The 24046-nt window shown below is 40.0% G+C and overlaps 1 protein-coding gene across 2 annotated transcripts; it reads right to left on the bottom strand.

The window, feature by feature from the left end:
• Positions 1 to 396: 396 nt before the first annotated feature.
• On the bottom strand, positions 397 to 6487 carry LOC135508113 (protein LBH-like). Of its 2 annotated transcripts, none has more exons than XM_064928064.1 (4): positions 6144 to 6487; positions 4283 to 4373; positions 3384 to 3582; positions 397 to 3283 (listed from the first exon to the last, which is right to left on the bottom strand). In XM_064928064.1, exons 1-4 carry the CDS (start codon positions 6344 to 6346, stop codon positions 3210 to 3212), a joined length of 567 nt encoding a protein of 188 aa, XP_064784136.1. In that variant the 5' UTR covers positions 6347 to 6487; the 3' UTR covers positions 397 to 3209. The 2 variants fall into 2 exon arrangements, with proteins under 2 accessions (XP_064784136.1, XP_064784137.1); XM_064928065.1 differs by having other exon boundaries at positions 6310 to 6487.
• Positions 6488 to 24046: the final 17559 nt, after the last annotated feature.

The raw sequence follows: 24046 nt of genomic DNA, 5'->3' as shown, positions 1-24046 counted from the left end.
TATTTAGTAAATAAATAATTCAACCCAATTTTGTATTGCCGATTCAACTTGTTAGCCGGGGTTCGTGAAGATAACCAAGAATTTACAACTTTCAGATGAGACTGAAATAAGGTGACGATTAATATTGACTGCTATTGATGTAAAATATTACTAGGTCTTTTAAGAGTTTATTCGGAAGATAACAGCTCTATAAACACTCTTTTGTGGTGCCCCGACTTTCTAGTTAATTACATTTAAATGATTAGCTCTGTCACGTTCGTCATAACGAGGAGACCAAGGCGCAGCTTGATAAGAATACATTATTTTATTACACAGAGAACACTAAACAAAACAACAAAACAAACGTGACTGTCACGGCTTTCGTTGTGGGAAGGAGGAGCGGACCAAAATGCAGCGTAGTTGTGATTCATTTTATTTAATAAGGAAACTATACACGATAAACTAACAAAATAACAAACATACGAAAACCGAAAACAGCCCTATCTGGTGCAAAACACAGAGACCGGAACAATCACCCACAAACACACAGTGAAACCCAGGCTACCTAAATATGGTTCCCAATCAGAGACAATGACTAACACCTGCCCCTGATTGAGAACCATATCAGGCCAAACACAGAAATAGACAAACAAGACATCCAACATAGAATGCCCACTCAGATCACACCCTGACCAATCAAAACATAGAAACATACAAAGTAAACTATGGCCAGGGCGTGACAGTGACGCTATAAGACACGAGTGCTGACATGCAACTACACAGACAATAACCCACAAAACCAAAATGGAAACCTAAATAGGATCCCCAATCAGAGACAACGATAAACAGCATCCTCTGATTGGGAACCAACTCAGGCCACCATAGACCTACATTTACCTAGACATACCAAAACACCATAGATATACAAAAACCCTAGACGTGTTCTTACCCTATGATTTTGAACATTAAAATAAACTGGGAAATGTACATGGCAGGCATTGTTGTCACCTTAGCTTGATACATAACTTCTGAGGTGTAGGAAGCACTAACATCAACACCAATCAGCTTACACCACCGCACATAGTTGTGGAAAAAGTATCCAATTGTCAAACTTGAGTATAAGTAAAGATACCTTAATAGAAAATGACTCAAGTAAAAGTGAAAGTCACCCAGTAAAATACTATTTGAGTAGAAGTCTAAAAGTATTTGGTTTTAGATATACTTGAGTATAAAAAGCAAAACTATAAATCATTTCAAATTATTTATATTATGCAAACCAGACAACACAGTTTTCTTGTTTCTTCAATTTACGGATAGCTGGGGTCACATTCCAACATAATTTACAAACAAAGCAGGTGTGTTTAGTGATTCCACCAGATCAGAGGTAGTAGGTATGACCAGGGATGTTCCCTTGATAAGTGTGTGAATTGGGCCATTTTCCTTTCAAAATGTAACAAGTACTTTTGGGTGTCAGGGAAAATGTATGGAGTAAAAAATTATTTTCTTTAGGAATGTAATGAAGCAAAAGCTGTCAAATATATAATTAGTAAAGTACAGATACCCCAATAAACAACTAGTTGTAAGTACTACACACACACCCACAATTACTATGACAACTAGCATAGCCTTATCAGCAACTGACTGCTGTCTGAACTCAAGAATCTGACTTGTTCACTGTACTTGCTGTTTGGACAGACAGTAGTCCAAAATGGATTTGAAAAACTAAACTGATTTGAGCATTAAGGCCTGCAAGGCTTAAATAGTGCACAGTATTGATCTTCCATTTCTCAAAAATATATCTATTTTTCAAATGTCAAAAAGTTATCTACACCATATTTTTTTTCTCTGTCTCCCTCCTTACTCTCCAATCCTGCCCACTCGTTCTCCCAGAGGTGGGACCTTCACTAAATTGTCAGCTGAAAGGTCACATTCAAAAAGGAAAGAGATGGAAAAATAAGATTGAGACCCTGCCACTCATGTCTAGCGAGATGAAAACATTGTATCTGACCTTTACCAGGAAACCAGACTCAAGTGAGCCATCAGACATGGGGATTGCAAGCCAGGATTGTGTGTGGTTGGGAGGGGATATACATGAAGGGGGTGAGAGAGAGGGGGATAGGTATATAGGCACATGCTGACAAAAATCAAGGTAACAAAAAAACGTTTGGCAAGCATAAAGACTGTTATTTATGCAATACACGAGGCTTCAATCTAAGCACTCACATTTTTATTGTTTATAAAAACTGCAGATGATAAAAATGCAGTTGCGGTAAATAGATTACACAGCATTTTCACTGTCATGGATTGTAACAACTCGGACTATCTCTGGATGTTATGCTGTTGCTTTTTATAGTAGAAGATATTGAAGAAAACAAATTACGCTTACACATATGAAGCCAGACGTAAAAAACTGCCAACCAGAATAGTAGTTTTTTTTACTACACCCACAGTTATCACCACTTTATGCATCTTAAATTTTACTTGGAGTGTATATGCTGGACACAACTTTAAATGCTGCTTTTCAAAAACACCTCAGTTGTTAAAAAGTACTCCATGTTTTTACACAGTATCAGCATTTCTACAGAGCAAGGAAAACAACATGATTCAGGTGCAATATGCAGAAATTGCACTGCCATTTCCTGGTTGTTAAAATTAGAATAGTTTGCCTCATTTGAGTTTGTGAAAAAACAAGCATCTAAACCGCCATGAGATATCTTTTCAATAACCAAAAATGTTGTATTTTCATAAGTTTGAAGCTGGTGTACAAAACCGAAAGCAAAAGACACAAAAACAAAACTTAAGAATGGGAAGCATATAGTGGACCTAGAACATATCTACCACTTCTTAGACTTGCTTCCAATGATAATGACAATATACAACTATAAAACTCACGTCTATAAAACTCTATGTGAATTTGGTCGGGTCGCCCAAAAAGTTACATATTGCAGCTTTGAGAGTGCTGCGTAGCTGTGATCTAGTTTGCATGTATATGAAAACTGCACAAAGTAGCTACCACCAGTAGTATGGCAAATGTGAGCAAGATATTTAAGACAGCTTTACAGATCGCTGTCCAGCTTAAACATCCAAATTAAATCCTATGTGTTTTGGCAGTGTGCAGGTAAGGGTTACAACCCTCCAAGTACCTCCTACCCTCTCTTCCGTGCCCATGCCTATCTATCTTACTCTGGACACATTCACAGCAAGAGCAGCTGTGGAGGTGGATGATCTTCTCAGTTCGATTCCTCCACTACAGCCCCAGACACCACTTCACTGCTGTCCTTCACCCCAAGATTATGATCTTCATCTGGGAGACGCATGGAGAGATGTGTCACACTCCGATAGGGAAAGAGTCACACTCACACTTTGAAATTGGGGCAATAGAATATCATGCCAGGTTATCCTACCTGCAGTCTGGTCCTGTGTTGTCTGAAGAGGTGTGTGTTTGTAGGGCTGTATCCCACTTGGGACCTCAGCAGAGTTGGGATCCTTAGGGGGCCAGCGGAGTTCCCCACTCTCCACATTGCCCCCAACAGAGGGCTCCACCACAATAGAGGGAAGTCTCTTGGACAGCTTGGAATTCCTCTCATGGGTATCAGGGAAGATCTGGACACAAGAAGTATTACAATTTAGTAATTTAGCAGACACTCTTATTCATAGCGACTTACAGTTAGTGCATTCATCTTAAGATAGCTAGGTGAGACGACCACATCAAATAAAATGTTATTTGCCACATGCGCCGATCACAATAGGTAGACCTTACCGTGAAATCCTTACTTACAAGCCCTTAACCAACAATGCAGTTAAGAAAATAGAGTTAAGAAAATACTTACTAAATAAACTGAAGTAATAAATAAAAAGTAACACAATAAAATAACAATAAGTGGGGGTCCAAATTAGTCAATTTAGGTAGGGGTAATACGTGGGGGTCCAGATTAGTAAATTTAGGTAGGGGTAAAGTGGCTACGCATAGATAATAAACAGTGAGTAGCAGCAGTGTAATAACAAGAGGGGGGTGGGGTCAATGCAAATAGTCCTGGTGGCCAATTGATGAATGGTTCAGTAGTCTTATGGCTTGGGGGTAGAAGCTGTATCTCAGTATGGTGCATTTACTCTTTATTAGAGTGTTTTACTCTTTTTAAGGGATTTGAGATCCTTGCAATGAGAGCTCATACAACATTTTACAAGAAAGATCTGAAATGAAAGGCACATTTGTAATTGTTTCATTGGTACGATGTCAATTAATCTCTTGGTTGAGTGACTGGTGGATTGATGAATGGATGGATTGAGGCAATAGTAGACTCACCTGAAAGGATATGCCCTGATCCCCTGACACAGCTGCAGCTACACTGAAGTCCTCCATCACAGGTTCCTGTGTGTTAATCACCTTAGTCATCCTATGAACAACAAGGCAATACCATTGTTGTACACACTTTCATGTAAATAAACGGATGTGGTTTATGTCTACCTATAATACATTCACATAGTGCTACTCACTGACACTCAAGAAATCCAATGTAATACTTTTATAATTTCCCCTTTTGGTTGCTCTCTCCTCCCTCCCTCCCTCGCTCAGCTCGTGCTTATTTTTTGACAACCTTGATCAGAGAGACACGTGAAGTGCAAAGCCAGCCTGTGGTCCAACGAGACCACCAATCATTGCCCTTGAAGTTGAAACTAAGTACAGGGTACTGTACTTAGTATCATATGCAAATAGGCATAAAGCAATGTGGCACTTCAAAAACAACAAATTCACAAAATATTAAGACTGTAGAAGAAACCTACCTGAACCAGGATTTATTTTAGAGTTTTCATGAGAATGTAAGCAGCATATTAAATGGGTATCATGATGTCTAAACCCTGTTTTCATGACTGTTGAAGACTCACTCTCACTCATTATTTATGTATGCAGTTGTCCTTGAAATCTGATGTAGTGCTAGAGCAACAGCTGGCACAGGGAAACGGAGCAGACGCAGGCCATCTAATATAAAGGCATTCATGAAGTGCCACTGCCAACTCAACAGAATCAACAGAACATATTTAAACAGACAGACCTTGCTACACACGGAGTCAAAGATATTCTGGTGAGCATTAGTCCACAAATTACCCCACTCAGTCAGTTGGATTGACAGCTATGGCTTCCATGGATAAATGAGATGTCATCTTTGTGTGATTGTCTGAGTATCACACTTGGCAGTGTGGAAAAGGACAGCTGATTTGGGTGTTTTCATTTATGCATTATAGCAATTACTGATGATTACTACTCGTAACCTGGATGTTTTTTTTAAATTCCTCGTACTGTGGTACATTTTTAAGACAATTGCTCCTTTATTCCGACTCAAAAGCACATCTTGTCCCTGGACGGAATTCCAGTGATCACTTTGTGTCTTGACCTCTTGGCCATCCTAGGTCCAAGGGAAAGGCTTTTCTCTTACTCATTACCAGTAAGTGAAGTCATCTTTACCATGGTTCAATGTGATTGTGAAAGCTTGGGTAGGCCAACACATTGCTGAGGGTTAAGATATGGTATGTAGTGTTTCTCCATACAAACACACCTACCTAATTATGGCATGAGTGTGAAACTGTGAATCACATCCTGTGAAAATAAAATACCACAGCATGATGTAACAAGGGTGTTTGTGCAGGATGAATGCAGATGTCAAAAATGTCATCAAGGTGCATCCAACTATTCAAAAGCAAAGTCTGCATACCACTCCAACTCAATAAAGTGTTTTATCCTGTCACTCTGACACACAGGCTCAAAAACAGTTGGTGTTAGTTCTATTTTTCCTATTTGAGGCCCAAGCAATATTGTTTAGCTGGAGTGACTGATAAAATGCACTCACTTACATGTATATACAATCGTTTCATATTAGTGAGGCCTAAGAAATAAGACATAGGAAAGGAGGCGGGTCTGGTATTGAGATACACCCACGTCCTTCTATGACACAATATGGTTGCAATAATCCAGCTCTCTCCAAAATTAAGACCCATATTGATAACTCGGTGAACTATCAGTAGTAAACTGTTGAATACTACATTTGTGAACTCTATTTTCTATTATTATAGGATATTTTAGTTTGTCCTAAAGCATTTGTTGTTAAACACAAACTTTTTACAGGCTATTATTTAACTGTAACTGTGCGCACCTTAATAATCATGCCTACCTGTTCGGAGCGTTTATAAACGTATTATGTCCTTTCAAACTGTTTTGAGGTAGGCTAGATGTCCAGTGAAAACACTGCAAACAGTATATTTTCTTCAGAATGTCTTTTTTTTCCAGAACAGTGATAGAAATCCGGTAGACAAGTGTCCATATACACCGTAACGTACCCAATGAAGTTTCCCACACACGCGAGTGCTGGAGCATGCGCACTTTCGCACTCGAGTCGACTTCACACCACAGCCTACTTCAAATCAAAATAAAATAAAATTGTATTAGTCGCATACACACATTTAGCAGATGTTATTGCGGGTGTAGCGAAATGTTTGTACTGAGACAACGGGTAGGATAGAGAGAGCAGAGCAATTGATTATTCTGACAAATGTATTACCCAAGGACTGTACACTATGACTATATGCAAAATTATGTACTGAGTAGTTAGAGCCATGAATGCTGATTGGCTGGCAAATTCATGAAAACACAAATGTGTTTTTCTTTGTCTTAATCTAAGGTTAGACATAAGGTTAGCAGTGTGGTTATAATACATTATATTTTAAGAAGATAAATTGTAGAAATGCGGGATTTAGCCAAAATTATGACTTTGTAGCTGTGATCACTACAAACCAGGTTTCCAACCGTTTTATGTGAGTAAAGTAGCCTACATGTTGGATAAAACAGTAATGACAGGCCTTATGGAAACTTTTTGGTAAACTTTCCAAATGTCGACAACTACATTTGCTAGACAAGGTGGGATCTTTTAGTGTTGGTTAATGGAATTATGCAACAAATGTTGTTGGAAACCCTTTTATGTGCAAATATTGATATAATAACTATCATATCGTAAACTTGGAGTCATGCAATGACATGTACTGTGGTCCTCCCACTACAACTCACCGGGAAAGCATGCAGTTTATTAGGCTACAGATGATATCAATTATGTTCATTCACAGGTTAGTGAAAGTGCAAGGTGATGAGCTTGATGCTCCATTCTAATAAATATTGATGGTCTTATTCTGGTGGCATAATCATCGATGCATGGCTGCCTTTTATCAAATAAAAATGATGTTGCTCTTCTGTCCATAACAATCTCATCAGGTAGGCTATACATGCTCTCTGGCCCAGGAAATCCCAAACTCGGTCCTGGTCCCCCGGGTGCACATTTTTGTTTTTTTGCCCTTGCACACCATAGCTGATTCAAATAAATCACCATCAAACTTTGATTATTTGAACCAGCTATGTAGTGTTAGGGCAAATACAAAAACGTGCACCCAGGGAGGGCCCCAGGACCGAGTTTGGGAAACCCTGCTCTAACCAATAGTGCCAGTATCTGCGGGTGTTGGCTAGAGCGCACATGCCAATACCAGAGTGGGCACATACTGCTGTATATAACATAACATCTTTTGTGAGAAAACCATCAGTACAGTTGAAAATATGATGGAAACCCATTTGACTTGATTTCTGTTTGGTACATGGGAATTTAACCGCAAAGGGTATTTTCTTATTTGAAATATGTCATCACACACAGCATTGTATCTGCAACAAGTCAATTTGATGGAAACACATTTCGGGTGGGAAATGTGCATATTGATTTTATGTGGATTTTAGAATATTTGTATGAAAATCTGTCACCATTTTGATTGAAATCTAGCTAGTGACGACCATAAAACTTGTGTAGCCTATAGCCTAAAGAATGCGCCATGTCGACCTAGCCTGCTACATGTCGACCATGCCTCCACAACAGAACACCTGCGCCACTAGCTGTTTCCAATACCCTGTCCAGTACCCTGTACATTTTTTAGAAAGTTTGCATAGAATATTGATGAGACAATTGCCTGCCATGGTGCGTTTCCATTGAACTGTCTTGTGTTGGGAAAAAAACACTGGATATAATTACATCGCACCTAAAAAAATACATATATATTTTTTCTCCCAAAAACCTAGTGTCGAATAAAAGTTAAGTTTTTCCATCATCTATTTGGGAAAAGTGTGCATTAATAAATTGGTGACTGCCTGTATGCCCTCCCAACTTTTATTCTCATGTCTCAGGTAGTCCGCAAAAAAACAGTATTGATAGAATGCAAGAATGGACGAATATATGCCATATTCCAATCATTCTCATGTGCCACAATATCGCCATGGTCCGTGTGAGATTTGCCCTCCTATTAACCCTTGTGTTGTCTTAAGAGTCAAAAACGACCCACCACTATGTTTAACAGCAGAGAAAACCCCCTAAATTATATTTTTTCAACTTGAAATTTGATGACTTTTCCTAGAGTGACCCCATCATTAGAAAAAGTGAAACATTGCCTTTGTTCATATTTCCATGAAAGCTGTACACCACCAGGGTACAAAGATTGTTTTAGTGTCATTTTTGACCCGGCAGTTATAAAATCATTTACACACCACAAATACCACACAGATCCACACACACACAATGAGAAATTTAGATTATGTGTGCTACTGATTGAACTCAGACAAAACTAAAACTTTCTTGTGCATGTGCAGCATCTCCCCTCCGCGACCCCTCCACAACCCCACACATGACTCAAGTTCACAGACAAAATAAACAACATTTCTGACAAAATAAACACTTCTTGAAAGCATTGTTTACTAATGGGGAATGCAGTCAGAGGCTATAAAGGTGCTGCAGATGACAGTCCCCCCAGTTCTCTCTTTGCTGAAGCCATGAGTGCATGTTTCAGTGCCCAACAGGTCGTAGATCTGATTTCTTCAGATGTCCAGGAGGAACAAGAGAACAATGACTTAGAAGAGGAGAAGGTATCTGAAGAAGAAGATGGGGAAGAATTACAACCCAGAGCACAAGGAATCATCTTCAGATGGAGAAGAAATCCCCCAAGCTGAAAGACATTTTTGTCAAAGAACAGCAAAATAATATGGTCCTTGTCCCCATATGACAACCAGGGCAGGGTGGCAGCACAAAATGTCACAAAGATGACCCCAGTGCCCACAAGACATGCAGTTGCCCATGCCCAGGACATCGCCTCAACATTCTACATGTTCATCTCATCAGCCATCTAAAAAATCATCCTGGAGCTGACAAATTTGGAGGGTTTCCGTAAATATGGAGACAACTGGAAAAGGATGGACGAGATTGAGCTGTATCCCTACATAGGGTTGCTAATCTTAGCGGGTGTGTATTGGTCCCAAGGCGAGGCTACATGTAGTCTCTGGGATGCAGAGAGTGGAAGTGTGATTTTCAGTGCCACGAAGCCGCTGAAAGTCTTTTATACTTTCTCAAGAATGCTATGATTTGATAACCCTACACCATTAGAGCAAGACCAGCTGCGCTTGGCCCGCGACTGGAAAATGCTAGCTGACATTGGCCGGCAACTTGTGTTTTCTCCGGAGATCGCAACCGCCACCCTAAGACCTGACATGGTGCTCTGGTCCCGTTCGCTCAAGAAGGTCTTCATCATTAAGCTCACAGTACCCTGGGAGGACTCAGTAGATGAGGCTTATGAGCGAAAACATCTGCACTATGCCGATCTAGCTGCCGAAGCACTGCATCATGGCTGGAACACAGAAGTCCAACCAGTGGAGGTGGGCTGCAGAGGTTTTGTGGCAACATCTACAACCAGACTGCTTAGAGACCTGGGAATTAAGGGCCAGAGCCAGCGTTCGGCAATCAAAGCTGTATCGGAGGCGGTAGAAGGCAACAGTCAGTGGCTCTGGATGAAGAGGAAAGACCCCAGCTGGGCCCCAAAGTGAGAGGGCCAGGAGGTATGCGGTCAACAATGCTTGACTCAGGGAGGAAGACACCCCTGCCATGCATAGTCCCATGGGATGTTGGCTATCAACAACAAGGCAACTCCTATGACTAATTGGGAATGGGACGCAAGTGTAGGATTGCTCACCCTGTCGCTGGCCGCCTTTGGGGAGGGTGTATAGTGTGAAAGGCTGAAACACCCTAGGAACCAAAGGTATACTACTGACGATGCACTCCCCAAATTTCACCAGGCTCACTGTTCATGAACTCTTGGAAGTGCTTGCACAAAGGATAGTAACATCTCATCCTGTGTTCTTGGAATCTGAGTCAATACCTGCAAGACGTGTGAGAGACAAACTGGCGGCCATAAGAGAGGTCTGGGAGAAGTGGGTGGAGCGTCTGCCATACCTCTACAACCCTGGGCCTGAAGTAACAGTGGATGAGCAACTGGTTCTATTCAGAGGTACCTTTTTATTTTCATATCTGTAATGTATGTGATTTTCACTGTTAATTTTATTATGTATAGCTGTAATATCATTAATTTATGTGATTGTTTTGTGTGACACTAACTAATGTTATGATAGTAATCTCTTTTGTCAAAAGTTCGCTGTCCTTTCTGGCAGTATATGCCCAGCAAGCCAGCAAAGTATGGCATTAAGATATGGCTTGCCTGTGACGCACAATCCAGCTACGCATGGAAGATGCAAGTCTATACAGGGAAGCCGACTGGTGGAGGCCCGGAGGAAAACCAGGGGATGCGAGTTGTGCTTGATGTGACAGATGGACTGAGGGTGCACAATGTCACATGTGACATTTTTTTCACCTCTTATGAACTCAGCCAGCAACTCCTGAAGAGGAAGATCACCATGGTTGGCACAGTTAGAAAGAACAAGCCTGAGCTCCCCCTGCACTCCTCGCAACAAGAGGGAGGCCTTCTCATCAAAGTTTGTCTTCACCCCCACCACCACTCTAGTTTCTTACCTCCCAAAGAGGAACAAGAATGTGGTCCTCCTGAGCACACTGCACAAAACGGTTGAGATCAGTGAGATCAGGACAGGAAGCCAGCCATCATCCTGGACTACAACCACAACAAAGGAGGCATGGACAACCTGGACAAGGTTATTGGAACTTACAGCTGCAGGAGGATGATGCCCGCTAGCCCCTGGTCATCTTCCATAACACCATTGATGTGTCCTCCTACAATGCCTTTGTGATATGGAACAAGATCAACCCTACCTGGATGCCTGATAAGCAGAACAAGAGGAGGGTGTTCCTGGAGCAGCTGGGAAAGACACTTGTAACCCCACACATTCAAAGAAGGGAGCGCCTCCCCTACACAGCAGCCTCTGCAGCGCTTGTGAAAACTGTTCAGGGGGCTGAATCTTGTCCTGATCAACCTGAGGCTGCAACTGGGGCAGGCAAGAGGAGGAGATGCCAATTCTGCCCCCCCCCCCCCCAAAGGACTGTAAAACAAATACTATGTGTTGCACATGTGAGAAATACATCTGCAAAGTCCATGCACACACACGTGATAATTGATTTATGTTCTTCACATTTTTGTTTTGTATCTATTATCTTATTTTATTATTTTTTTATTGTTGTTGTTGTTTATACACCTTGTGGGTGGGGCAATGGTTAAAAAAATGGGAGAAGACTAGTATTTTGTAGTTGAATTCTTCATTGTACAGTATATAAGAATATATCACTATGTTGCCAAAAAAGTTCAAGACTCTTGTTTCCATTCAATAAAATGCTTTCCAAACTACTTTCTGCACATTTCTGCTATTTTCTTAGGCTATACAAGTGCTATCTCTTGCTAGAAAATGTATGTTTACACCTATGTGGTACTTTTAGCAATAATAATAATAATAATAATAATAATAAACATCTACTTTAGTAAAGCAAACAATTATGACATGTGTGTTGTTATAAAAATGAGTGGTGTCTACTGATTAAATGCAGTCTGCATGGTGAAGAGGGAAAACCCAGATATTCACAAAGTTTGTGATGAATGACAGGTTGTTTCTCCATGCAAAATAGATTTGGGGTTTACAATTCAATTAAGCTGCTTTATTTCAGGGGTTTAGTGAAGGCGGGTCATTTTTGACCCTTAGGACAAGGGGAGTATACAGAATGTTAAGACTACACAAGGGTCAATCTGAAATGATCGGATTGTGAAATTTACAACCTGCCAACCAGAAAAGCAAGGCGAAGCAATTCAGGCATTCTTGAAAGTCAAGACAATCCTTTTCCTGCAATAAAACATTATTTTTAGAGTTGAAATTAGATTTAGCAAGCAGTAGGCATTTAGAATTAAATATGGAGTGTAGCTTTATAGTTACATGATGACATCAAATTCCTCATGTACCTTCAAAATGATTAGGCAATCCTAATTTATTCTAAAAAACTGTTTCCATAATAATTTGAAGCAATAAAGAAAGTTAGACAAAATGAAAAATACTCCCTGTCAAATGGTTAACATGTTGGCGATCTTTAGATAATTTGTCTACCCTTTCCATTATGTCACAATGTTTTTTTTATGCAACATTGATTTTGTTGAGTGAACTTGGGCAGTGGCGACCCGTCATTCAGGATTTTTAATGTTATTTTAACATTATTACATGTCACATATCAGTTTGCAAACAATGTAAAAATATATATGTCATTATTATCATGCAAACATGGTCTCATTTTTGTTTTCTTGAGTAACACGGCTCCAAATTAAGGTGTTTCAGCCTAGCTCAGTGCCTTCCATGGTGGTGGGGCAAGCCAGCAGAAAATATGGAGCATTGCGCCATAATTGGCTCAGTATTCTGTCACTCATGTGGAAACTACGTTATCGCCTAGTCTAAGGGTAGAGCTAAAAAATTCAAGCCCCTTGGGTGCTGCCATAGAGTTACGTCACCGTCTTTCTAGCCACCGCCAGCCAATCCACATTTAATTTTCCATTTGTTCTGTCTGTTTTTTCACACCTGGTTTCACTCAACTAATTACTTGTTTATTATTTAACCCTCTGTTCCCCATGTTGATTTTGTGAGTGATTGTTACTGTATTTTTGGTCTGTCATGGTGAGCGTGTATTTGTTACTTTATATTTTTTACATTTTGATTAAAAGTATGTTGATTACTCAGATCTGCTGTCCTGCGCCTGACTCTCTACACCAGCTACACATAGGACCTATTACAGTTACATTAGAGGTGCCAATCCAAGAAGGCTCAAGGTCATTGGCCACAGATAAAAGGACATCAAATCACATTATTTCTACAGTAGCTTTGATTGGACTGATCATCTCAAAATCTTAGATAGCAAACCTTTTTAATCCTTGTCATATGAAGAGAAATAATTGATCAAACGTATCGGTACTCATCGACCATTGGACATAAACATTACACAACAAGCTGGGAATCGCAAATTCAACAATGAGTGGTTGGAAGGAATCAGTGGCTAACTGCAAGTATTGCAAAGTAATCATTAGCCTGCTATTCAGTGGAATGGCTGTGTGGTCCCTAAGATTAAAGGTCTGTTTTCCTAGTTTAATATTATAAACATTCAACATTGGCCATGCTGTCAATGAAGCAAAACGACTTAACTCGGAACTGCGAAATCTGACTTTAGTAAGTTCAAGACAACTGGGAACTCAGGAAGAACGAGCTACGGCTGGGGAAATAAGTTTTCCAACTCGGAATTGTAAATCTGGCCTCAAGCGTCTTTCTAGAGCTATGAGCTAGATCACTGATGTCATCAAGAGTCAAGCTTTTTTTTTGTTCCCAGTTGTCTTGAAAGCACCATACATCCAGAGAATGGCAGACTTTGATGACAAAGTTTGATGACAAAATTTGCCCGCGAAGGCCACCGTGACACCTTCCTGTTCAAGTGAGCACAGCACAACAAGGTGAGTCCAAAAATGTTTTGTATGCTGCTGCATAAATTATGTAAGATGCCAGGGAGATATGTATACTGTAGCTAAGAAAGTAATAGTAAGTGTATGTAAGCCGTCATTGTAAATAAGAATTTGTTCTTAACTGACTTGCCTAGTTAAATAAAGGTAAAACATTTTTTCCCCAAATATTATCCACTTGTCGTCCCCTTATGTCATAGTTTGTACATCTCAATTATCGGTACAAACCACATTTGTTTAATAAGCAAGTCAGCCATTTCAGCTATGTTTTTTAAAAAGGCAATTAATAAGGCTGAATGAACTGTTTTGCTGCCAGACAAGGCTCCGCTGATAGCCATGTGTAACAGTGGTAAGATGTTGGGACTACTGTTGGGACTCTGCTGTTGGGACAGCTTTATGTAGGCCCTAACAGTTCGTGGGCACAGTTTGTCACCGTCATAGTGCAATTAATGTATTGTTTAGTGTTGTGTTGTGTATTGGCTTTGCTGGCCCTACAAGATTTACATGCTAAAATCACCACTGAACCTGGGTCATTGGAAACCTACCTATGAAAAAATAAAAGAATCGAGTAGGCCTATTGAATTCACACATCGTATCAGGGCTGCTGGAAAACGTGTAGCGAGGGGAAATTTGCCACAGCACTATTCAATCAGTTTGTTTTAGTTTAATGAAATATATTGACGCAAAGTCTTAAAAGGTTCGATTTGCACACAATTTCTCTGTCCTTCACATCGTAGTGCTGTAGCATTCTCTTTACCAATCAGATCCACGGAAATTGCAAGTCGGGGCCAGGCACAACACACAAAGCTCAAGGTGTGCTCTCTACTTTCCTCTTGTATTTATTTAGCAAGCATGATAACCAATTATGTATATAAACCCTGGATTGCTGAAGCTATGTTCTGGCCAATGAGAGCCTTTGAAACCACTGGTTCGCCATATTGGCTCACCACAGAAGGAGCAGTCCTCCATCGGAATGGATGGAATTCTACAGTATTTAATGTTTCAAGGACATAATTACATGCATTTAGGTATTATTTTGCTGTAGTGGGGACAGTAACAGAACTTTCAAATTATACTTCAGGGAAAATCTTTTGATATATTTTTGTATTTTTTATTTGTATGTTTAGCTCACGTAATATAATGTAAAAGTATGCATTAAGGTGTCTGTAATACTGTATAATAAACGTGGGAAAAACAAATGTTGACATTGATAAATGCATTTCTATGGCTTCCAAAATAAAAAAAAATTACAACGATGGGGAACTGTCTAACTAACATTAGACAGTTAATACAGACATTCTCACCTTTGCCTCGATTCGGCAGCCTCGTCCAGATGATCATAGCATTTGTAGTTCTTTATGATAGCCACATTAGCAGCTAATTAGCATTTCAGTTTTGGGTGTTAAGGTGAATATACTGATAAAAGTCAACTTGTCCTAGAGAGATTTACACAGTTATCAAAACGTCACGCCAGGGTAAGCCTACACACAACACAGCCCTTATTTTAAGTTTTTCTAAAATCCCCTATGGGAAAGATGTATGGTGGAAAAACCATTGGAACCATTTCCCTGTTTGACCGTTAGGTTTTATGGGTATTATCACTCATACTGTGGTACTCTATTGCGCACAGACAAAGCCACATACTTCTAGTAGAACATCTCTGGCACATATTCAATTACAGGCTGAAGTTGGTTTATTCACAGCCTCTTCACCTTTTTACTCAACGCAACTTCTTTTATTTCATTTTTTTTACATGCTGCTTTTAATCTTAAAATTATCAGAGAATGTCACAGATTTCTTCGCCAATACTAACCCATTGAAATCCATGAAAAGGTATGTGAATAGACTAGCAGTACAGTCATTCCCCCCTATGCAGACACCTCCACCAGTAAGAATTACCTGGCTATGCTATTCCCCAGCCCTAATTCCCATGCCTCAGTCTACTACCACACACACAAACACACCTCAGCCTTGTTACCCAACCCAGAGCTCATCACCTAATCAACATGACAAAACACTATTGATAGAATGTATTCCAATGGTGGGATATGTATTGTCATGGACCTATAGGTCTGTGTCTAAATAATTATATAAACAGGTCGACACCTGGTCAGCCCTGATAAGGGACAGATCAACATTTACTGGGGGGAGAGGTGGTCCAAAATAAGGGAGGGTTGTCAAACTTTTTTTTTTTTTTGCTTTGGGGAGGCTTTTGTGTTTTTTTGATCGATAGATAGATAGATAATAGATAATTCTACCCAAAAACAATGACAATTTTATTCAACCAGTGGCATATGGGCTTTTTAGGTGACCCCACTATGTCAAAGGCAGGGGCGCAAAATTCCATTCCTAGTGCTCCTCTCCAGGGTGCTGTTGGAGAGAAGCATTGCAGCGCTTCACCAACGTTACGTCCCAAAAATGATCTAACATAAATCATGTAGCAAATAGAATATGGTACAAATAGTGTGCGGCCTTTTCTATAGCCTACAGGCTGGAGATAAATGTATGACAATTTAATGAGACGGACAATTTTATATGATGCCAGATTCTCAGATCAAATAGCTTAAACTAAATGGCCCTCAATCGAATAAAAAATGTGCTGTCATGTTAATAAACAACATATCCTAAAAACAGGACAGGTCAAAGTAAAATGGACAATATGGAATAGACAATCACATCTGTTGTCCAGTTGTTTCACCCCATTGTCATGATCAGTGGTTTCAAGTTTGAATCCGTACATTTTTGACAAGCTGATCATAGCAAAAAATTAAATATTTCTGCATTTCCTGTTGTGTAAACACATTGCAAATAGGCTCATGATAACTCCTGATAAAGTTGGGTAGCTGATATTCAGAGCTTAAATAGCCAAATTGATTAGTCAGGACTAATAAAGCCATTGCTATGGCCTGTTTTACAAACGGTGAGCCTACCACATGGATGGGCATTCATAAAATTTCATTGTGGGTCAACATGGTAGGTTGCACCCCAGTAAGCACAATACTTTTTTTGGTCCCGTCCGGAAGTGTTTTTTTGTGTGTGTTTTTCAAACGGTAGGCTTACCACATAGATGGGCATTCGTAAAATTACATTTCAGGCAACACTGTAGGCTACCCCTCAGTAAGCATGGACCGACACCGACGCCTTTTGGACGTCTTTTTTTGGTGCTGTTCGGACCGGCCTTGATTTCCACATCAACGGATATTATTTTTTGGTCCAAATCTGAACTAATCATAGACTTCTATGTTTGGTTCAGATTTTGTCCGGTCTGGACCAGCCTTGATTTCGCCCAAACATAGACGTCTAAAATACTTTAAAGTACTACTTAAGTCGTTTTTGGGGGTATCTGTACTTACTTTACTATTTATATTATGCCAACTTTTACTTTTACTTCACTACATTCCTAAATAAAATAATGTACTTTTTACTCCATACACTTTCCCTGACACCCAAAAGGACTTGTTACATTTTGACAGGAAAATGGTCCAATTCACACACTTATCAAGAGAACATCCCTGGTCATCCCTACTGCCTCTGATCTGGCGGACTGACTAAACACAAATGCATCGTTTGTAAATTATGTCTGGGTGTGGGAGTGCGCCCCTGGCTATCCGTCAATAAAAATAGAAAATACAATTGTGCCGTCTGGTTTGCTTAATATAAGGAATTTGAAATGGTTCATACTTTTACTTTTGATACTTAAGTACATTTTAGCAATTCCTTTTATGTTTGATACTTAAGTATATTTAAAACCAAATACTTTTAGACTTTTACTCAAATAGCATTTTACTGGGTGACTTTCACTTTTACTTGTATCTTTACTTTTACTCAAGTTTGACCATTGAGTACTTTTTTTATATAGGTCTTTAGTCGGGCCTCTTGGTAGGTTCTCTCTAGATCAGAGATTTCAAATTCAAGGACATTCAGTTCAGCACTGTGTTTTCTCTTCAACCCTTTAGTATAGGCAATGATCTGTCCCCTCAGATAGGCTTTCAATGCGTCCCAAAGAATGAAACTGTCAGGAGAAGAGGGTTTATTTGTCAAAGTAAAAAATATTGATCTGCTCTTTGATAAATGTACAAAATTCAGGTTGCTTTAAGAGTATAGAATATATTCTCCATCTATATGCTCCATTTACCTTGGTAGGAATGGAGATTGATAATACCAGAGGAGAATGGTCACAAAGCAATCTGGGGAGATAATCGATATCTAACACTTTATGAAACAGTTGGGTTGATAGCAAAACGTTATGTATGCGTGTGTGGGCTGTGTGGGTGTGAATAAAAAGAGTAGTCCCTATCCTGTGGGTGCATCTGTCTCCAGGTGTCTAGTAAATTGAGATCCTTCATGAATGACTTGTTGAGCTTGACGGCTTTGGTAAGAAGGGGGGGGTTTATCAGAGGACCTATCAAAAACTGTATCTAAACACAAATTACAATCTCCTCCAGCCAGTAGCCATCCTGGTGGTGCTTGAGCAACCTGAAGGAAGCCATTCTGAATAAACATATGGTCATCGAATTTAGGAGCATAAATATTCAATAGGGTCCAAGACATACATATGCCCCTGCACCAAAACAAACCTGCCTGAGGGATCAGACATGGTGTTGCTGACACAGAAGGGGATATGTCTACTTATCAAAATGTCAGTTCCTCTTGCTTTGGAGTTAAAAGAGGACGCAAAAACATTCCCTCTTTAATTTCTTGTGTTCACTGGCTGTAAGATGTGTTTCTTGTAAAAACACAATGTCAGCCTTTTACAGCCAGTATGTATAGACTCTTTTCCTCTTAACCGGGCTGTTAAGACCTTTTACGTTGAATGTGACATTTTTTTGTGGATTAAGCATGGTTTGGGTTTCAAATATATAACTGAATGGTCAGGTAATATTTCAACTTTAGTTTGAACACTGAAGTGACCTATGTGTCTCTAGGAAGGAAACGACATTAAACATAGAAAAAAACATAAACCCCACCCACCCTGATTGTCGGACTAAAACCACAATCCCGACAATCAAACATGAAAACACTAGAAATACATTGTTGCTCGCAAGCATCTATGACAAATCAGGACAGGTTGTTTCACTGCACAGCCATTACGAACACTGGCTGTAAAACAGTGATCACTAAGGTCATTACAGAAAACACCAGACTGATACCTATCAGGATTACTTGTGAGGATAACATCGAGGGGAATAGCATTTTCTGGGTGTTTGGAGTCATACCTTATGGGATTGGTGATAATCTGGGAAAGATTTAGGGAGTCCCATTGCTTTAGGACTTGGTCAGGTGGTTTAAGCATGTCCCAGTTTAGTTCACCTATCAGGACAAATTCAGACTTAGTGTAAGGGGCCAAGAGAGAGCTTAGGGCAGGTAGGGTGCAAGCCGGTGCTGATGGAGGACGATAGCACCCAGCAACAGTCAACAAAGAGCTATTTGAAAGTTTAATGCTTAAAACCAGCAAATCAAATTGTTTGGGGACAGATTTGGTGGAGACAACCGAGCACTGAAGGTGATCCTTGGTAAAGATTGCCACTCCTCCACCTTTGGAAGACCTGTCTTGCCAAAAAAGGATATAACCAGAAAGGTTAACATCAGTATTCAAAACACTCTTTCCTAACCACGTCTCAGTAATAACCAACACATCTGGATTGGAGCTGTGAACCCACACTTTCAATTGATCCATTTTAGGTTGTAGTGTTAACATGCAGAAAAACCAGGCTTTTGCGAGAGCAGAAATCAGTGAAGCAGACATCAGAGCACAAGTCAGAATTGGGGAGAGCAACAGTAGATAGGCCAGGGTGTACATGCACATTTCCAGATATCATCAACAGTAATACAATCAAGGCACGGCATAGCACAGGGAGAGGTCTGCATTGCTGATTTATGACATGTGAATCAGATGGCAACAAGATCATATTGTACAGCAATTTCATCAGGTAACATGAATACAAAGCCAGCGAGGGGTGGTTAGAATAGGATGGGAGGCCAAAGGTCTGTGTAACCAATAGAGAGTCAGAGTCCCAAGTGTGCGAACAAACATAGTCTGTCCCATGGTTGGGTAAAGAAAGTTTGTAATCAACAAAGTATGCAGGAGTCATGAGGCAAATAGCAAAATAACAAAATGCACAAGAACAAAATAAAATATACAACGACTTGGGGCTAGCCATTGTAAGTTCAGATTGACTCGCCCTAACAGTGTGTGTGTGCTGGAGGTGAGCTAAAGCTCGGGAGAGAGGGGTGAGTGTGACGGAGGTACCTGTACCAGACAGTGGGAGACAGGCCAGGGCAAACAGTGAACAGATCGCCAGGTGGAATCCAAGCAGCAGTGCAGCAGGCAATGGGAGTAGGTGTCACACCCACTTGGATAGACATAATACTGGAGGGTCATTGACAACACACACACATTAGGCTCTTCTATCCTCGTGGGGACCTCCAATTTATTTCCATTCAAAATCCTATTTTCCCTAACCCCTAACCCTAGCCCCAACCCTTACCTTTTTACCCTAACCCTAATTATAACCCTTATTATAACCCTAACCCCTAATCTTAAATAGCCTCTGTCCTCATGAGGATGTGAGAAATGTCCCTGAGGTAGAATTTTACTTGTTTTTACTATCCTTGTGGGGACATTTGGGGATTTTAGGTCCCCCAGATTAAAACGATGTCAATCTTTACAAAAATCTTTAGTTTTTGTTGTATGTAGATAGGGAAATTAGAGAACGGGTAAACGGTCGGACTGTCTGACTGATTCATTGTAAAGCCACAGATGTAGCTTGGAGATATAACTCACTGCCATCCTCTCAGGCACTTCACTGACACTGCTCTTACACAGCTGACAGTTGTATTCATTCTGATCAGTGTGAGTAGAACACTACCAACCTCTAGTGACAGCATTCAGGTACTACTGCATCTGTTGTTACCTGCAACATGACTGCAACACTTGAACTTCAAGGGCGTTCCCCAAACTTACAGCTTTGCACATTTTGTGTGTGGTTAAATAATCACCACTAGCCGGCCTCCGCGCAGTACCCTGAACTTAGTCACTGTTACTTGTCAGAGTCGTGTGTATAGGAAGTCAGGCGCAGGAGAATCAAACTGAGTGTAATGGAGTATTTAATAACAAATAAACAAAACATACTCCAAACACTAAATGTACCAATAAATAAAGTGGGTACAAGGACCCGTCGCGCACCAATACAAAAACCAACACAACACTGAATAACAAACAATCTCTGACAAAGAATTGAGGGGAAACAGAGGGTTAAATACACAACAGGCAATGAATGGGCTTGAAATCAGGTGTGTAGGAAGGCAAGACAAAACCAATGGAAAATTAAAAATGGATCAATGATGGCTAGAAGACCGGTGACGTCGACCCCCGAGCACCGCCCGAACAAGGAGAGACTTCGACTTTGGTAGAAGTCTTGACATTACTAGCCATCTACCACACACTATTCTACCCTGCACCTTAGAGACTGCTGCCCAATGTACATAGTCATTGAACAATTGTTACTTTAATAATGTTTACATACTGTTTTACCCACAACATACTGTATATACTGTATTCTAGTCAAGACTTATCCTATATAACTACTGCTGTACACACCTTTTATATTCATATACATGTCCATAATGTATATACACACCATCATATACACTACCTACATGTTTGGGGTCACTCAGAAATGTCCTTGTTTTTGAAAGAAAAGCAAATTTTTTGTTCATTAAAATAACATCAAATTGATCAGAAATACAGTGTAGAGATTGTTATTGTAAATGACTATTGTAGCTGGAAACTGCAGATTTTTTTATGGAATATCTACATAGCGGAACTGAGGCCCGTTATCAGCAACCATCACTCCTGTGTTCCACTGGCAATAGCTAATCCAAATTTGTAATTTTAAAAGGCTAATTGATCATTAGAAAACCCTTTTGCAATCATGTTAACACAGCTGAAAACTGTTGTCCTGATCAAAGAAGCAATAAAACCGTCCTTTTTTAGATTAGTTGAGAATCTGGAGCATCAGCATTTGTGGGTTTGATTACAGGCTCAAAATGGCCAGAAAACAAAGTGCTTTCTTCTGAAACTTGTCAGTCTACTCTTGTTCTGAGAAATGAAGGCTATTCCATGCGAAAAATTGCCAAGAAACTGAAGATCTCACAAGTCCTCAACTGGCAGCTTCATTAAATAGTACTCGCAAAACACCAGTCTCAACGTCAACTGTGAAGAGGTGACTCCGGGATGATGGCCTTGTAAATTCATTTGATAGGGCATGATTTAGAAAGGTACACATTTGCCTATATAAGGTCCCACATTTGACAGTGCATGTCAGAGCAAAAACCAAGCCATGAGGCAGAAGGAATTGTCCGTAGAGCTCTGAGACAGGATTGGGTCAAGGCACAGATCTGGGGAAGGGTACCAAAAATGTTATGCAGCATTGAATGTCCCCAGGAACATAGTGGCCTCAAATCATTCTTAAATTGAAGAGGTTTGGAACCACCAAGACTCTTCCTAGAGCTGGCCGCCCAGACAAACTGAGCAATCGGTGGAGAAGGGCCTTGGTCATGGAGGTGAAACCCAATGGTCACTCTGACAGAGCTCCAGAGTTCCTCTGTGGCAATGGTTATGGTAGAGTGGCAAGAAGAAAGCCACTCCTTAGTAAAAGGCCAAAATGCACCTAAAGACTCTCAAACCATGAGAAACAAGATTCTCTGGTCTGATGCAACCAAGATGGAATTCTTTGGAGGAAAGCTGGTACCATCCCTATGGTGAAGCACGGTGGTGGCAGCATCATGCTGTGGAGATGTTTTTAGCGGCAGGGACTGGGAGACTAGTCAGGATTAAGGGAACGGAGCAAAGTACAAAGAGATCCTTGATGAAAACCAGATCCAGAGCTCTCAGGAGCTCAGACTGGGATGATGTTCACCTTCCAACAAGACAATGACCCAAAGCACACAGCCAAGACAACGCAGGAGTGGCTTTGGGACAACTCTGAATGAGTGGCCCAGCCAGAGCCCGGACTTGAACCCGATCAAACATCTCTGGAGAGACCTGAAAATAGCTGTGCAGCAACTCTCCCCAACCATCCTGACAGAGCTTGAGAGTATCTGCAGAGAAGAATGGAAGAAACTCCCAAATAAAGGTGTGCCAAGCTTGTAGCGTCATACCCAAGAAGACTCAAATCTGTAATAGCTTTCAAAGGTGCTTCAACAGTACTGAGTAAAGGGTCTGAATACTTAAGCAAATGTAATATTTACGTTTGAAATGTTTAATACATTTGCAAATAATTCTAAAATCCTTTTTTGCTTTGTCAATATGGGATTTTGTATGTAGATTGATAAGGGGGGGGGGGGACAATTCAATCCATTTTTAAAATAAGGCTGTCACATAACAACATTTAGGAAATGTAAAGGGGTCTGAATACTTTCAGAATGCCCTGTATATAGGGTTGGCTACACTTCCAGGATTTCAACCTAGCTAGCTAGTTACCTTGGAGGTTTCTCAGATGATCTGATGAGAATCTGAGGAAGATGTGTGACTTGTCACTCTGATCTTAAAACCGCGTCTCGACAGAAATACATAATAAAATCAAATAAATGAATATAGGGGAAACACTACGCACTCTGTAATATGTGCACACATACCACCAAGAGTGGGCCTACCGCTGTAATGAAGTTGAATTATTCATAGATAGTCTGTGGCTAGCCAGCATACATGATCCACTATAATGGCAAGTAGCCTGCTATAGAAACTAGCTCACTGCAAGGTTTCAGAATATAACATGTCTGTGGAGAAGGTAACAGGAATCTGAATGGCATTTAATGTAGATACATATTGCAGTAAGGAATTCACTTCTTAATATTTTAGAAGATTTATTATGTAGAGTTTTGCTAATACATGTATTACATCAGTGGAGAATAAGAGCAACAATCAAAGTAACTCTGCAAAAGAAGTGATCAAAATCAAGTATATACATAGGCATTTTCAATTTTCCAACTATACACAAATCCAGAAATGTTTTTGTTAGGTACAGTATACATTATGGAAAATTAAATCTATGCATAATTCTAATCAAAATATAGTTGCATCAATATATTTTTCTTTCTTTTTTACTATGATTACAAGCATTACATTTTAGCAACATATATTTATTTCATGGTAATAAGTGTTCAGATTGCAATTCTTCCTTATGTGTTGTGTGTTTTTGTTCTATTAATGTTGCATGGTTTGTATTTATATCACTACGTATTCATTAAGTATGTTGTATGGTTTTACAGTGAAATAATT

This window comes from Oncorhynchus masou, chromosome 21 (assembly GCF_036934945.1).
Source record: "Oncorhynchus masou masou isolate Uvic2021 chromosome 21, UVic_Omas_1.1, whole genome shotgun sequence".
In the NCBI taxonomy this organism is placed as follows: Eukaryota; Metazoa; Chordata; class Actinopteri; order Salmoniformes; family Salmonidae; genus Oncorhynchus; species Oncorhynchus masou.
The sequence above is the reverse complement of the archived record's forward strand: the minus strand, read 5'-3'. Positions and strand labels throughout refer to the sequence as shown.

Excerpts from the sequence above, each read along its gene's own strand:
- LOC135508113 (XM_064928064.1), bottom strand. The coding sequence starts at position 6,346 with ATGCTCCAGCACTCGCGTGTGTGGGAAACTTCATTGGGTACGTTACGG. Across the intron at positions 4,374-6,143 it reads TTTATAAACGCTCCGAACAG|GATGACTAAGGTGATTAACA; the intron begins GTAGGCATGATT and ends TGTTGTTCATAG. Across the intron at positions 3,284-3,383 it reads AACACAGGACCAGACTGCAG|ATGAAGATCATAATCTTGGG; the intron begins GTAGGATAACCT and ends TGCGTCTCCCAG.